The 17,262-nt window shown below is 45.0% G+C and overlaps 1 protein-coding gene across 4 annotated transcripts; it reads right to left on the bottom strand.

The window, feature by feature from the left end:
• Window positions 1-3,716: 3,716 nt before the first annotated feature.
• Window positions 3,717-15,766, bottom strand: LOC309801393 (uncharacterized protein C1orf54 homolog). Of its 4 annotated transcripts, XM_082616210.1 has the most exons (9): window positions 15,700-15,766; window positions 14,424-14,507; window positions 13,951-14,009; window positions 13,424-13,534; window positions 7,297-7,713; window positions 7,054-7,129; window positions 6,743-6,821; window positions 6,506-6,608; window positions 3,717-4,333 (listed from the first exon to the last, which is right to left on the bottom strand). In XM_082616210.1, exons 1-9 carry the CDS (start codon window positions 15,743-15,745, stop codon window positions 3,806-3,808), a joined length of 1,503 nt encoding a protein of 500 aa, XP_082472336.1. In that variant the 5' UTR covers window positions 15,746-15,766; the 3' UTR covers window positions 3,717-3,805. The 4 variants fall into 4 exon arrangements, with proteins under 4 accessions (XP_082472336.1, XP_082472337.1, XP_082472338.1 ...); XM_082616211.1 differs by lacking the exons at window positions 13,424-13,534; window positions 13,951-14,009; window positions 14,424-14,507; window positions 15,700-15,766 and adding an exon at window positions 8,280-8,323; XM_082616212.1 differs by lacking the exons at window positions 3,717-4,333; window positions 6,506-6,608; window positions 6,743-6,821; window positions 7,054-7,129; window positions 7,297-7,713 and adding exons at window positions 8,566-10,538; window positions 11,212-11,313.
• Window positions 15,767-17,262: the final 1,496 nt, after the last annotated feature.

The following is a 17,262-nucleotide window of genomic DNA, read 5'->3' as shown; positions in this document are numbered from 1 at the left end:
ATAAGTAGTAAAACAAGGTAGCATATATTGAATGCAAAATAAATTATATAGGCAACAACATAATATAGTGTAAAGCACTGGATTGGAAGTCAGGAGATCTGGATTCTACGCAAGTTCTGATACTGAGGCATATGACCTTGAACAAGTCACTTAAACCAGTAGTCTACAAAATACTGCCTACCGGTCAAATCCAGCTCCACTCTTTCTTTTGTAAATAAAACTTTATTGGAACACAGCTGTGCTTTTTGTTTATATATTAGGTATAGCTGCTTTGGGCTACAATGGCAGAGTTGGGTAGTTGCAGCAGAGATGTATGGCTCACAAAGCATATATCTATCTGGCTCTTGCTGACCCCTGACTTAAATGCTCAGTCTATTTCCTCATTTGTAAAATGGAACTAATATCTGCTGTCAATCACACAAAATTTGTCATGGGAATCAAATGGGATAAAATATAAGAATACTTTGAAAGATAAGAAGAGGAAAAGTAGCATTTTTGAGAACCTACAATATACCAAACCTTGTACTAAGCAGTTTATGTACCTGATTTCATTTGATGGAGTAAAGGGCCAAAAACTAAGCATATATATCTTTAATGGAGCAAATAATTGGGAGAAGGACTTGAGTTAGTCATTGAAAGAAGGGTAGGGATTAGTTAACAGAAGCAGGAAAGGCTGGGCAAGGTGAATGGCATGAGCAGGAGTTTAGAGGCAAAAAGGCTTACAGTGTTCAGGGCAAACAACAAAAACAAAAAACAAAAACGTGGAACAGAGGGATCATACAGGGGAGTGGAGGGAGAAACAGAGACCTTGACTAAAGGTTCTAGACTTTCTTCTCAAAATACCAGGGAGCCATTGAATAGGTAATGACATGCAAAGCATTGTTCCAGGAAGATTAATCTTGTTATCAGTGAAAAGGGTTTAGAGGTAAGAGAGGCTATTGCTATAGTTAAGCTTTAGACCAGAGAGGTGGCAATGGAATGGATAGGAAGAAACAGATTTCAAGAGACATTCCAAATACAGAATAAAAGGGATTTGGTGATTAAATACACTACGTTTTAAGCCTAGTTATATAGAAAAATGATGGTACTGGGGCTTCCCTGGTGGTCCAGTGGGTAAGACTCTGTGCTCCCAATGCAGGGGGCCTGGATTCAATTCCTGGCTGGGGAACTAGATCCCGCATGCCACAACTAAGAGTTCGCATGCTGCAATTAAGAGTCCACACGCCACAGCTAAAGAACCCGCACGCGGCAACGAAGATCCCGTGTGCCGCAACTAAGACGCAGCACGGCCTCAATAAATAATGAATAAATAAATAAATAAATATTTTAAAGAATTAAAAGAAAAATGATGGTACCATCATTAACAGAAGAAAAAGAGGTTGTAAAAAGGCAGAACGGGACATCTCTAAAAGAAGGATAATAGTTTGATTGGTGAGCACTAGAAAAGGTACCAGACTGGAAAATGAGTTCTGTATGACACATTTGTTGTCTTACACAAGCTACCTAAGTTTTCTCATCTATAAAATGAAGGGGTTGAATTAGATACAGATGGTACCCTTTTGGCTCTAAAATGCTGAAATTTTCAATGTTTTAACTGTTAGTAATATGTAAATGGAACTGTCCAGCAGAAATATAGACATTCAGTATGTCATCTCGGGAAAGATTGGGACTGGAGATGAAGCTTCAGAAGTCTTCTAAGTTGAGGCAATAATTAGAACCATGAAAGGAGATGAAACCTTGAAGTGAAGGAATGTAGTTAGAGAAAAGAGCCAAGGGCTGAGCCTAAGGGAACATGCATACTCTGGAGTGGGAAGAAGTGAGGCTATTAAGAGATATAGAAGTTGTTGCCAGATAGGTAAGAGGAGAATTAGGATAGCATGCTGATATGGGATCCAAGGGAGGAGAGTTTCAGTAGGCATTACCAAGAGTGTCAAATGATACCGAGAGCATGGACTACCTAGGCTTTGTAAAAGCCCCTGGATCTTGCTATTGACTGGATGGAAGCTACATTATAATACTCTAATTCTGTAAGATCTTCTTAGTGACTTAAGAAGGTGCAGTAGAGTGATAGCAGTGGATGCTACGCTGCAAGAATTTAAGGACTGAGTGGTGGAAAGGAGTCAGAAAGAGTATGATTAGACTTCTCTTTTTTTGGTGGGGCGGTTGTTTGTTCGTTTTTGTTTTTTAATTTTTTGGCTGCACTGCATGGCATGGGGGATCTTAGTTCCCTGACCAGGGATCAAACCCATGCCCACTACAGTGGAAGCAGAGAGTCTTAACCACTGACTGCCAGGGAAGTCCCTAGACTACTCTGTCAAGAATTATAGAGAAAAGATGAGAAAGAGGGCAATTGGGCTCAAGAGATATTTTCTTTTTTTTAAAGTTATTTTAAAATTTATTGATTTATTTTTGGCTACGTTGCACGAATGGGGGCTACTCTTCATTTTGGTGCGCAGGCTTCTCATTGCATTGGCTTTTCTTATTGCAGAGCACGGGCTCTAGGAGTGTGGGCTTCAGTAGTTGTGGCTCACAGACTCTAGAGCGCAGGCTCAGTAGTTATGGTGCATGGGCTTGGTTGCTCCATGGCATATGGGATCTTCCTGGACCAGGGATCGAACCCATGTCCCCTGTATTGGCAGGTGGATTCTTAACCACTGTGCCACCAGGGAAGTCCCTCGAGAGATATTTTCAAGAAGGGGGTACCTGATCATACTTGCAGGAGGAATAATTATTACTTGTAGGAGAAAGAAAGAATAAATAATTCATAACAAATGGAAGTTACAAGGTAAAGAGGGCATAAGTGACTCAGCAAAAGTTCCAGAGGTGCAAGGTAATCAAAAGCACAACTGGAGAAGTTTGCCTTAAGGGGAGGGCATGTTGTCTGAAATAAAATGAGACAATAATTCACTGAGAACAGAGGACTTGAGAAACAGGTGAAAGATGTATAACCAGCTATGAGAAATATGCTAAGTAGCCAATGTGCAATAACTAAAATGACTAAGTAGCCTGAAACATTGCCAAGGCTGGGAGAGGACATGGTTTTGATGGAAACTGTGACAAATCAGAAAGAGTAATACGTGGAGAAGGGTAGACGTAGGTAAATTCACAGACTTCAGTTTTGCCCTTTGATGTCACTGGGTAGCATACATTTAGCAGCTGCAGTTTTTTGAAGAAGGAGGCCCAGCATCTGAGGGGACTTCCCATTCTGACAGTTCTGGGGCACCGCTTCCTCTTCAAAACTGGCAACCACAGTGGCTGTTCGGGCTTTTGTGTCCCTCCTCTGGCAGCAGTAGATTACATATGCATTTAGCCACAAGCATCAACAGCTCCCAACAAGGCAAAGAGCTACCCCAGAGCAGTAGAACCTGCTAGTCTGGGCCAGCTGGAAGGTTACAAGAGTGAGAGACACAAACAGAAAGGTACTAGTCTCTGAGCCTGAATGAAAAAACAACCCAACTCTGAACCCTGTAACTGTCCCAAGGGTGTTCCCTAGGAAGATAGCAGCAGAGAGTCCCTTTTCCTCTCCCGCAGGACGTATATTGTCCCATCCAGACTTCTAATTTGGTGGAGCTCGGGTTCACAAACATTCCCATCCCCTTTCTTTCTTGCAGCTCAGAGGATAAATATTGGTATTCGAGGCAGAAGGTTTCAATTTCCCCCAGTCAGCAAACTGTTTAGGTATAAAATTTATTTAATCAGAAAGGATTTCTCTTCCCTCAACACAAATTCACACATTAACAGTTAAAAAAGTATATAGAGAGACATATATTTACACAAATTAGAAACTACAGTCTCAAGTCCTGCATTAGGGATTGAGAGGATGGACATCAGGAGCAACAGAAGGATGGCTTCTCATCTGTTCTAGGTCTCCCATGGTCATCTCTCTGGTCATGGTGGGTAGACCAGGAGGGGATGGGGTACGGCTCCAGTCTGATGGCAGAGTTACTGGCAAATTGTGGCAACAAGGCCCCTCTCCAGATAGTTTCTTAGGATCACCAGGGATGACAGGAGATGCTGTAGTAGTAGATGGAACTGGAGTGGTTGGGGCTGAGTGGGTGAAGGGCTGTACTCCATGCTGGAGGAAAAGGATGACACCAATGCTGGTTCCAGTGCCTAAAGGACCATGGCTAAAGGAGATGGTACCTGGGGAACTGAGAGGGGGATTGCAAATTGGAGTAGTGTGGATCCAGGTGAGGTTCATAGCTGGCCATTCAGTGAGGTGCCAAGGCTGCTTTGGTTTCAATATTAGCTGTCCTAGCTGTGTCTGGTCCATCTTTTCCACAGAAAGTGCAGGAGAGGAAGCAGCTGGATAACTGTGGTGGCCTGGAGAATGCTAGGGACGGGGAGAAAAGAGAAAAAATTATGTGAGAAAGCTTTCAGATTAACTTCACCTGGTTGCTTAAACATTTGCTTTCCTTGGGAACTCTGTAATGCTAACATACCTTGTTTTATGCAATAGATAATTTCCTGTCAGGCCATGATTAAGTAAAAGCTTTAGTAACCAAACTGTACTTTCATTTATTTAACAAATTCTTGTACCACACACTATATAGGCGCTGGCTATTCACATGTATACAAAATAAAACAAACAGTCCCATAGATTCTCACTATTTATAAACTAATTTATTTTAGAACTTCTTTCTAAAAAGTCTATTTTTTTTTTGCTTTATAACAAATTTAATCAGTTATACATATACATATGTTTCCATATCCCCTCCCTTTTGCGTCTCCCTCCCACCCTCCCTATCCCTAAAAAGTCTATTTTTAACTGGAATCATCACTTCCCAATTTCTGTATTTTAAGTTCTAATTTCCTATGTTGAGTTCCTTAAGAAGTGTAGATTAATATGCAGGCAAGATCCTCCTGCTTATGTTTATGTATTTATTTTTTAATTTTTAAAATAAATTTATTTTATTTATTTATTTTTTTGGCTGCCTTGGGTGTTCGTTGCTGTGCGTGCATGGGCTTTCTCTAGTTGCGGCATGCAGGGGCTACTCTTTGTTGTGGTGCACGGGCTACTCATTGTGGTGGATTCCCTTGTTGCGAAGCACGGGCTCTAGGCACACAGGCTTCAGTAGCTGTGGCACTTAGGCTCAGTAAGTAGTTGTGGCACAGGGGCTTAGTGGCTCTGCAGCATGTGGGATCTTCCCGGACCAGGGCTCGAACTCATGCCCCCTGCTCTGGCAGGCAGATTCTTAGCCACTGCACCACCAGGGAAGTCCCCCTCCTGTTTTTTATTTTATTTTATTTATTTATTTGTTTATTTTTGACTGCGTTGGGTCTTTGTTGCTGCGCGGGCTTTCTCTAGTAGTGGTGAGCAGGGGCTACTCTTAGTTGCGGTGCACGGGCTCCAGGCACGCGGGCTTCAGTAGTTGTGGCACGTGGGCTCAGCAGTTGTGGCTTGTGGGCTCTAGAGTGCAGGCTCAGTAGTTGTGGCGCACGGCTTAATTGCTCCGTGGCATGTGGGATCTTCCCAGACCATGGCTCGAACCCGTGTCCCCTGGGTTAGCAGGCGGATTCTTAACCACTGTGCCACCAGGGAAGTCCCCTCCTGCTTATTTTTAAATCAATTATTCCCACAGCAGTTGAAAACAAGAGCTGTCCATTAGCTACAGGAGACTTTTCTCTCCCTATCATTTGAGTGCCCCCTACATACTCTATTATTTGAAGGCACAGAAAATAGGTCATTCCACACTAGATCTAAGAATCTTTTCAGGGACTTTCCTGGTGGTACAGTGGTTAAGAATCCGCCTTCCAAGGCAGGGGACATGGGTCTGGGAAGATCCCACATGCAGCGGAGCAACTAAGCCCGTGCACCACAACTACTGAGTCCGCGTGCCACAATAACTGAAGCCTGTGCGCCTAGAGCCCGTGCTCCACAACAAGAGAAGCCCGCGCACCACAACGAAGACTGGCATCCGCTCACCACAACTAGAGAAAGCCCGCGCGCAGCAACGAAGACCCAACACAGCCAAAATAAATAAAAAAAAAATAATAAAAGAACCTTTGCAACACTCTCCTTATGGGTACCCCATGGGTGCCTTCACCCCTCCCAGCGATGTACTTCTTGTGACCAGTCCTCAAAACCCATGCTTCCAGAGGGATACAAGGGTACTTGGGAAGGAGTAAAAAGAGGGAGAGGGAAAGGGGTTTAGGGGCAGCAGAAGAGAAAAGATTTGCAGAGAGAAGCTGAGGAATCTTCCTGCATGATTCATTTGGCCAGGTAAAAAGCATTCTGTATCTATGCAGAAAGCAGATAAGCTACAACATGAGGAACAGGGCTAAATTCCATGGAGTTCCTTGAAATGATCCAAACAAAATAGAACCCCAAAACACCTAGAAATCAAGACAATGAAGGAAGCTTAGGCATTCCCTTCCCTGAAAAGAAACTTGTTGAAAAGATGAAAAGATCCAAAAGAAAATGGAAGAGGGAGCCCATTTCTGCATGTGCCCTTCATTTCTTTGGTTATTTCCCCACCTTTTCCTCAGGTTTATAAGTTCTCACCTTGGTCAGCTGACTATGCAGTGATGACTTCTGGGCAGCTATATGAGGAAACCAAGTCTTTAACATTCCTTCTACCTGTAGCAGGGTTCCTAGATAACGCTCTCTGTGGGGGGAAAAAAAGCCATTAGGTGTGAAAAAAGCAACAGGACAGGACTGGAGATAGCTCCTCTTTTATGAAGTACTGAGGAAAGAGCTCCTTTTTTATGAAGTACTGAGGAAAGAATCAAGGGGACTTACCCCATCTGTGGCTTCTGCAAAACACCTACTATACGCTGGATCCTGTCCATTGCCACGCTCTGCTGGAAACTGCTCAATCCTGGGGTCAGGAAAGAGAAAGAGAGCTCAAGGATTGAGATTCAAGAATTTAATCAGGTAAAGAAAAGACAGAAGGGGTTAAAATGGATTCACCTAAAGAAATTGTCACAGGAGAAAAAGCAAATCATTCCAGGCCTCAAACAAAGACTTAAGAGAAATACACATTCAAAACATATTTTGAGAGACAGAGAGATGAATGTAGCTCAAATGAATGCAAGTAATCAGATAACTACCTCTCTCAAATCGACCCATCTTCAGTCCATTCAGTAGGTCTGTGAGAGGGGGTATGAATCCTCGGAGCTCTTTACACTGTAGAAAAACGGGACAAAGGGTATGAGAAGACCAAGAACTGCCCACACCAGTACTTATTCTTCCATCTCCCAATCTGAGAGCCAATACTATCCTCATGGGGTCCTTACCAACCAACTGGGTGCTAAACCACTTGGTCGTATCTCCTTTCCCCAGCTTTCTCTTACCTTCTGAGCAAAGAGCAGGTCTCCTTCTGTGGTACAACCCTGGATGTTTAGACTGGTCTCCAATTCACCACCTCTTGATCTTTTGACCCCAGATCCTGACATAGAAGAAGCCAAGCCCCGCTGTTCCGAGTAAGATGCTGTAGGTTGCTTACTGGAAACCTTGGGTCGTTGCCTGCAGCGGATAGGACCAGGGCTGGGCCGAGAACCTCCCCTCTGACCAACAGTGTCTGGCCTGGGGCCATGGGCCCACTTGTCCTCCCTCTCACTATCCGAGGGGAAGCCAGAGTCACTGTTCACTGGGGAGGTGGAAAAAGAGGAATAAAGAGAGTAGGAAGAAACGCTAGATGGAGAATCCATGGGTTCAGAGGTAGGGGCTGGAGAGCAGCTCCCGGAGTACCCAAACATCGGGACCTGCAACTGAAGAAAGAGCAAAGCGAGGGAGTTTGAAACCAGAATCTGAGTATTAGGAAATGGACTGGGAGACTAGGGTGTACTGTCTGCGATCATAATATCTCTTCTCTCCCTCCCCAATGTTACCTGTCTCAGGGACAATTTTAAAAGTCATCTTCCCCGCCTCCCCTCCTCCATTAAGAACCTGGATTGCCTCTCTGGCCTCCGCAGAGCAGCTCTTATCCTGACACAGACTCTTTCCCCTCAGTTCAGAGTAAATATAATGATTTGACACCTTTCCCCGGTTCACCTCTTCTGGTCTCATCCTGACCCCGCAGCGAGCCTCTCTACCTGAGACCACGCCACCGGCAAGCCGGAAATCTGCGGCACCCGCACCCACCTAGGGACCCGGCAGCAAACTCCCTCCTCTTGCCAAGCTTTCTGATCAGGATCCCTGCGCCGGACCATCTCCAGTCGCGCCTGCCACGTGATGCGATCCCTCGCAATACCAATATCCGCGTTGGGTCCCTAAGCCCACTCCCACCGGGTCTGATCCTCCTGCGCGGATCGCTCCCTAACCTGAGTCTCCTCACCTGTGTCGGTCGGCTCAGCCCAGGCTTTCTCCAGCTCCTACTCCGACTGTCGGGTCAGGGCTACCCACCTCCACCTCCCTCCCACTGGGTCCCGCCCCTTCCCCCTCCCAGACACGTGCAGCTCCGCACGTGCCTTCCCCCGGCGTACACAGACCTCGCACCCTCATTGGTTGTCTAGCCGGTGGCACGTGACTCTCGTTACTGAAGTTCACCTTCCATTTGCTACAGCATACAGGGGCTCGGCCAATAAAGAGGCAGTCAGGTGACGATTGGTTGGAGGTAAGCATTCCGTGCTCCGCCCCTACATGCGGCTAGTGAGGAGGACCCGGTGATGAGAGAAGGAGGAGGATGGAAAAAGAGTGGAAAAGAAGGGAGGGGAGGAAAAGGGCGGAGCCTGTGGCTTTAAATAGGATGGTGGTGTGCCGGAGCCGCGCAGCTGGAGTGTGCAGACTGGTTGTGTGATCTAAGGGGTGAGCCTTGAGATGTGGGACTCTTGGCTCTTCCTTGGGAACCGACCCCTCTGCCTCCTCTTTCAGCGCCTCAGCTCACGAGTGCAGCACGTGGAAACGATCAGCGACTTGCGTCTGCAACGTGTGTGAGAGAATGGATGTGTGCCACTATGTATACTCTCCCCCTCTCGGCGGCCCAGCTCTCGTGACTCCCCGGTCTCTGTTTCACCCTCCCCTCCTCCTCCTCCTACAAGTTGGGTGCCTCCTGCCCTGCTGGGTGAGGAGGGTGGGGATTGCTGCCGAGAACACCGCGTCCTTTCCCCGGCTCCCGCTGGGGCGGCTCCACCAGCCCTTTCCTTATGTAACCCGCCACGCACGTTACCAGCTCAGATGCCAGCCCGCCACGACTCCAGAGGTCAAAGCCCCGCTGGGTTGCTCCTGACTTTTCTACCCCGGTTCCCCGGGCCCTGCGCCCTTAGTTCTGTGTTTCTTAGCACAAGAAAAGGAGAGTGGGTAGGTCTCTATCTCCTAGATTATGTACTTGTCCAGCTTCAGTTTCTTCATTTGTCCTCTGGAGAAGATTTGAAGGACGGAGGGTGGCAAGTCCGGAGTTTACTATTCACTGGCCCTTGCAGTGCTTTGTTTTGTTGTTTGTTTGTTTTCTTTTGCTGTGCCGGGAGGCTTGCGGGATCTCAGTTCCCCAACCAGGAACTGAATCCGGGTGACCGCAGCGAAAGCCCGTAGTGCTAACCACTAAGCCACCGGGGAACTCCCCCTTGCAGTATTGAGAGCACAGTGGAGAGAAGGGGACAGGACCCAGGGACTGTGGGCTGATTGAAGCTATAACATCGAAGAGGCCGCAAGGGGGCAGCCCAGTTCTTATTAGGGTCGAAGGATAAAAGGAAAAAAAAAAATCTTCTTTTTAAAGTTTGTCCCTGGGCTTCCCTGGTGACGCAGTGGTTAAGAATCCGCCTGCCGATTCAGGGGACACAGATTCGAGCCCTGGTCGTGGAAGATCCCACGTGCTGCGGAGCAACTAAGCCCATGTGCCACAACTATTGAGCCTGCACTCTAGAGCCCGCAAGCCACAACTACTGAAGGCCACGCGTCTAGAGCCCGTGCACCACAACAAGAAAAGCCACCGCTATGAGAAGCCCGCGCACCGCAACCAAGAATAGCCCCCACTCGCCGCAACTAGAGAAAGCCTGCAGCAACAAAGACCCAAAGCAGCCAAAAATAAATAAATAAATTTATAAAAAGAAAAAAACAGTTTGTCCCCGAATGCCTTAATTACTAACTGAAAAGGTACATAGTTAGGGGCTGGAGGGGGGAGATAAGGGGAGGAGGGTGTGAATTTTAAAAATCTATTCTAAGTAGTTTTTGATATTTTACATATGTTTAACAATGTGCTTATTTTATAAAAAGGAAAAAAGGGTTCCACTTCAACTTCAACTTTCTCCAAACATACTGTCTCAACACCATATATGATAAAGCAAAACAGTAGAATTAGAGGGAATTATAGGCTGTGAATAAACCTGTTGTTTGTGGGTGTTTTTCTCCATTCTTCCCAAAATTTCAGGGTTTATTTTTTCACAGCCCTAAAAATTCCCTCTAACTCTACTGTCGCCTAACTCCCTTTCTAATCTACCCTTCCCACACCTATATCCTGGTGCTCTCTTCAGTGTTGCAGCTTTAGAACTGACCCTCATAAAAGAGTAGAGAGTAACCAGATTACTTCATTTATTTATTTAATCTTCCACTTTCCTCTTCCCAACTCCCCATCCAATGAGTCGTAGCAGCCTTCCCTCTCCTAAAAAAAAAAAAAAAAAAACGAAGAAAGGGAAAAACGAAAAAACAGGGTCAGGGGACTCAGGAAGCCCCTCCCACCTCTATGGAAACCCCCCAGATTTCTTATTTTGAGCTAGATTTCCCCATGACATCCACTAGATGTGTCCCCCTCCCCTCTTTACTCCTTCCTTCTGCTAAACCCCTTCATGCCCATAGTTATTTAGATTACCAACTTAAATTCCTTCCCTATAATACAGGTTTCTGTTCCTTCCCCCTTTCCACCATCTCTCCCCTACATTAGGAAACCACCCCCACTTCTGCCTCTTGACTCTGCCAGGTTGTAGGGCCCCTCCCATTTCCCCCTCTAGCACCTGAAGAGCCTTAAACCAGGCCAGGCTGGAACCAGCTTTGATTCCTCAAGGCAGACTGGAAACCTGGAGAAGTTTCTTCTCCATTCCACCTGCTTCTGCTCTAGGAGGTCCTGAAATCCTCCCAGTTAAGAAAAAGTAATGACTCTTATGACAAAGGCCTTTGCCTCAACATCTCCTAAACCTCCTTAAAGTTAGATAAGATTTTTCTATAAGTGATCCCTCTTTAAGCAGCTCAGAGAGAATTGACCAGGCTGGAAACACTAGCCAGAGATACTGGTAAAATTGCTTCACAGACTCCCCCAAGGCCAGTGGCTGCACTCTCACCTTCTACATGAAATACATCCCCCCCTGAACGAGGGCCCAGGACAGGAGGAGTGCACCAGGACTCTGCAGACTGGATACAGCATTGTTCAGATCTGGACTCTGCTAAAATACAGACATCCCCTCATAGTAGGCTAGTGTCACCCCTCCTACTGCCCACCTCCCACTCTGGAAGGATAGCCATCTCTTTACACCAATCTCTATCTTCTTTCCTCTGAGCTTAGAGAAAGATCCAGCCCTCCTCCCCATCACTATAAGAAGTCCTTTCCTCTGTGCCTTTCAGCCATTCCTGACCATACCTGGGAGACCTGACTCAATTCAATGAGATGTTTTTTGTTTTGTTTTTTAAGCTATGTGCATGACACTCTGCTAGTCACTGTGCTAGGTGCCATAGGGGGGACATAAATATAATTAAGACAGTGGTTCTGTCCTCACGGAGTTTACAATCTAAAGGGAGCCTACTATACACTTTAAAATATTTATCTGTCTTTGTCAAGCATCAGCTTTCCATTTCTACTAATTCTTCCCATCTGTGTTCAACTATATTCAGACTGCACTTTGATCCTGTTGCCCTTTCTAGCTGTTGCTTCTCTTTTTGCATTACCAGATTTCTCAGATGGTCGGTCAATCCTCTCCCTCCACTTCCTCACAATGTATTCCCGCTCTAACTCCACAAAATCTAGCTTTTGCTACATCCACTCAATTAAAACTGCTTTCTCTGTGATTATCAATCACCTCCTTCTCCTTGGCCTCTTGGGAGCTTTTGATTGATTGTATTAAGCTTTCTCTTCTAGGCTTTAAAATACAAATCTGGCTATCTGCCTACCTCTCCAATCAGCTCGTCTCCATTTCCTTTGTTGATTCCTCTTCTACTAAGTACCGGCACAGTCATTGGCCTTTTGGTCTTCTGTGTGTACTGGCTCTAATGAGCTCTACTTTTGTAACTGTGACTTTGCACTTAGAACTGTAGCACTGACTTAATTCAGCTACCTTTACGACACCCTCATGGGGCTGTCACTATAAATTCAGCTTGGCAAATGCCAAATTTATAACTTCACTCCTAAATCACTCTAAACTCCCACAGTTCCCATTCTGGTCAACCATTTTCCCAGATATCCATGTTTAAAACTTTTAAGTTATTTTAACTCTCTCCTCATTTATTGCCCATATGAAATTATCACTGGAGCAAGGCATTTTCTTCAAAATGTTTCTTATTTTTCTCCTCTCCATTCAAAATGCCACTTCCCTAGTCCAGACCCTTAATGGATTGTTTCTGGGATGATGCAAATCTCATGAGTCTCTCTCCACTCCACTGCATCCTTCATACAACCAGGTAAATCATTTTTCGAAAATACCACTTTCACTGTGTGTTTACCACACTGAAGAACTTACTAGGCTCCCTATTGCTTATAAGTCTGAACCTTCCCTGATACTTCAGACTCTGTAATTTGGCCCTATCTTCCCATATGTGAGATTACCAAGCAAATATTTGGAGCATTGTAAATTTTATTTCTTAATTTCCCACTGTTCCTTTCCATATACCCTCTCCTTCAGTCATACTCCATCCACTAAACATACCCTGCTGGTTCCATCCCCCTTGTCTATGCAGCGCTTTCACTCTTGGGATAACTATTCTTCCCCCTAATTGCTTTCATCCTTTCATAACTTCCTGCCAATCAAAAGCTCACCTATCCTTCAAAGTGTATTTCCAGCATAATTACCCCCTAAAAGCCTCCAGACAACTTCAGCCTGTGCTGGTGTCTCTCCTTCCACAGCCTGAAGGACTTGTTTGTCATGTGCTGTCAAATGTATATGCAATTTAACATTGTTACAAATCTTTTCATTTTGTTTTAAATGTTTCATAAGTGTAAACTTGAGTTTTATGAATACTTTGAGGACACTAACAACATCACACATTTCTTTTTCATCATCATCAGCATCACCAGCAGCTTTAGGCATAGGTTACTTACACACTAAATACTATTCAACTGAAATTTAACTGCACCAAATCTTCCCAGTGTTCTGTATATGGGTTAGTATTAAATCTCAGTGAAAGAGATGATGGCCAAGCTGAGATGAACACCTGCATTGTAGTACTAGTTATTTGGCTCCCCCATCCACCAAACCCTCCCTCTGCTGCACATCACCAGCCCTGGGATCCATCCAGGGTAAGAGTTGTCTGTCTCCCTCCCCCCCTTATCCCCAATCCACTCACTGGTTCCATTGTCACTGGTTTCTCTGTTACAGGCTTCTGATGGTCTGCAGGGTCTGTTTCACGACTTATGGTAGTCTCTACTGCTTCATTTACCTCCTTATCCAACTTGTTCTGCCCTCAGTAGGATTAGGAAACACAGAGTTATTACTGCCTCCATCCAACATCCTCATAGATTTTCTATTTAGAGTTCTTTTCTCCTTCACCACCTCTTCTCCCCCCTCCCCATCCCCCAAGACTTAAACTCAGGGATCTTCCCTACTTCATGTTTGCATGGATTATGTACAATCCCGTTCACCATTTCCCTTGACTCAAGGATTGTTCCTCCCTTTCAGTGTCTTAGCAAACCTACTGCATTCTGGCTTCATCCCCAGCTTTGGTTAACAAATTTGTTTTGGGCTCACTACCTAGTTTCAGTTCACCTAACTAATTTTTATTCCTGTTCATCATTTACATTTCAACAAGGCCCAGTTTCTTTTTAACTGTTACCTATCCTGATCCTCCTAGAGGGTCATGTAGATATCACTCACCAGCTTGTTCTCTGACTCAAACATAGAGTAATCAACAGTGAAGTCTGCACCAAAGTCATCTGGGGAGGAGAAAAAAAATTAGTAGTAACAAAGGTAGCACTAGATCCAGAAATGAGAAGAGAAAGAAATTGTTCAGAATACTTCAATTTGCTCAAGTTGTAAAATTTACTGGTATAATTCTAATGAACTTTTGATGATAAAATGTTTGTGAATGTGTATGCATTTATATTTTTAATCTGGTGTCTAAAATCATGTACAAATTTGAAAAATTTCACGTTGTTTCAATCAATTTCTAAAGGATTGAAAATCACTAGTTGGAGACATAACATCATGAGCTTGATAGTCTTTGCTCATAGCCACATTTCTCTCTGACCTAGTTATACCATTGTAAAGGAAAAGTCAAAGTGTCAGAACTGAGCACCACCCAAACCTCTCACCATCCTGCGAAGGGTCAGAACCTTATACATACTCACCATAGTTGGGGGTGACTGTGTAATAATAGACCACCTGATAATAGTCATCCTCTTCCAGTCCTTCTTCATCCTCATATTCTTGTCCTAGGGGGACAAGGACTAGAGGTCAGGGGGCATCTGGAACTCCTTAGCAATAGAAGGACACCTGACATTGACCTCAGCTCTATCAGTTTCCTTTCCTTCTGCCTCCACTCTACTATCTCCCTGCCTCTGTACCTCTAAACCTTTCTCAGTCTTCTGGGCTCCATAACTCTGATGAGACCTGTTACACTGTGCCCTTTCAATCCGGGAACTCCCAGAAGAGAAAACGGGTCCCTTCACACACTGTAAGCCAAACTAAGCCTTAAAAAGGTAGGAAGCAGAGGGACACCAGAAATTAAGACCTCCAAATCCACTCCTCAGTATGCTCTAAACCTACTGTATTTGTGGGAGATGTTCTATTATCAGTGTCTCCCACAACTAACACACACACACAGCCTTTTGGACTTGGGCTTTAGTTCCAGTTTCAATGCTAACTAGTAGAATATCTCTGAACAAGCCAGTTAACATCCGCTTTCTTAAAATGAGTCAGCTGGACTAAATGATCCATCTGCATTAGTTTTTCTTCCTTTCGAGGATCAAAAATATGTGGCTTGGACTTGATTGGGTCAGGAATTCTAGGCCTCCTGCTAAATATTTCCCTAAGCTCCTTGAATGCTCTCTCTTAACCCCAAGCAATGACACAGAGTCTGGAGGAAAAGGAAACAATGAGAGCACCTGGCAGACTGGGAACAAAGGAGGGAAGGAGCCAAACTACTTTGGGGACCTTGTCCCTGAAGGCAGACAGTACTCACTATCCTAAAGGCCACCCCTTCTGTGTCTTTACTAATACAAAGTTTTTCTCCAGCTCGCTGGGAAAGAAGATACCCTGGCTTCCCTCGCTTGTTTCAGACTGCCCCACCTTCAAAGAGTCCACCTCTCTCCACTCTCACTTTAGTCCTTCTCATCTTGTTCAACTCTGTGGTGATGGCAAGCTGAGTTCACTCTTGTTAGGACCTCCCCATGGCTGGGGCTCCATCCCCGTCAGCTGTCTCTTCTTTGACAGGACTATGCTCTCCTCCCCTTTTCCTGGCCCTAATTTCCAGGTTCCCCCTCTGCCCTGACATCTAACACAGCTGAGAAAGTGGTATCACTCCTTATTGAACTGCACCTCCCGCCCTCTCCTCATTTTCTTTTCTCCCACCCCATTTATGGTAGAAGACCTGGCTCAAAAGCTCAGGGAGAGACGTGTACTTACCCAGGATGAGTGGAACAGCAAGGATGGCTACAAAGAGGACATCCATTCTGGATTCTGCACTAGTGCCTTGAAAGTAAAAAAGGAAATTACAGCGTTTCCCACCAAACTTACCCCGCCTTCTGCCCTCCTCCAAAGCAGGGAAGGAGCTGCAGCAATCTTTCTCCCAGGGGGGGAATTCCCCGCCCACTTGCTGACTGACTGGGCCATCAGTTACTACCAGTGCGGTCCTCAGCCACAGCTGCCCAGATCAACAGAGGCAAAGTGAACTTTGATGGAAACATGTTCATTGAGACCCTCTGGCTCTAGACTAGATCCATTCAGGCCTCCTGCTGCCACTTCCAGAAAAACAAAACAAACAAACCCACAAAAAACCCCAAAAAACCCAAACCAAACAACAACAAAAACCCCAGCCTACCAAGGAGTTTCCCCTCTCCCCTACTTTCCTTCCTTGTTCCCAGTCCTCACAAAAAGCTCACCCTCCCTCTCTCTGTCCCTAACTTACTATCACTATCCAGAGCTGCCCTTATCTCTGAGGCTTCATCACAATCTCTTTCTTCACTGTCAAAATATTCTGAGGAAGGGATGAGCATTTTTTTCTGGACTGAAAATAGTCTCCCTTCTCTGCGTGTCTCGGACTATGAAGTATGGGAACAATATCAACATCATTGTCTGACTCTCCAAGCACCTGCTGCATTGTTTCTGATTAAAAAAAAAAAACCAACCCAACTTTCAGTTAAGACTAGTTACTTCCTCTCTGCTAAGTACTGATCTCACCTCACCTCTTTCTCAACTTTCTGCACACAGGATGGGAAAAGGGAGGAAGCAGGTAGTCTCTTTCCCTGCTGTATATGCCACACCCCTTCTCCCACTTTCAGTCACTTGGTATGTCCCCTTCATTCTAGCCTACAGGGGTGGAGTTCATCTTATCCTTCTCTCTGCTTTTATATTTCCCATTTTCATTCAATTCAATTTAGAAACATCAAACATAACGTATGTGCTAGGCACAGTGTGCTAGGCCTAGTCTGATAGGCAATTCAGGGTTCAGAGGCAAGGGAATAAGAAAAGAATGCAGGTTTTTTTTTTAAGGGAGTTAATAAACATTCATTCAACATCTACTATGAGTCAGACACTATGCAAGTCTCTGTGGGACTACCAATGAACAAGATAGGTTTGATTCCAGTTCTTAAGTCAGCAAATGCTGTGGTAACAGCTCAAAGGAGAGATGAGAAGAGTTGTCTTATCCCTATGTCTTCTGGCTTGCTATGCTCAGAAGCAAGACAATAGAGTCTTGAGCACTGGCCAGGATGTTCCCACCCTCTTAACCTTATTGGGGGAGGATTTGCGTGGTGACTTCTCACGTACATCTATATAATCTATTCCTTCAGCTCCTTCCCAGAATTTCCTGGAAAAAAATGTAAAACTCTTATGTGGATATACATCTATACATTGACATAAATCATTTCGAGGAAGGAAGGTAAGCCTGGTTCTCTCTGAAGAATTTCTATAGTTTTTTTGAGTACTTTGATTACTCTCTCAAGAACAATATTCCAGTTTCCCTCAGTT

Source organism: Mesoplodon mirus (assembly GCF_964341445.2).
Source record: "Mesoplodon mirus genome assembly, chromosome: 3".
Taxonomy (NCBI): Eukaryota; Metazoa; Chordata; class Mammalia; order Artiodactyla; family Ziphiidae; genus Mesoplodon; species Mesoplodon mirus.
This window is presented reverse-complemented; position numbering and strand designations above follow the sequence as displayed.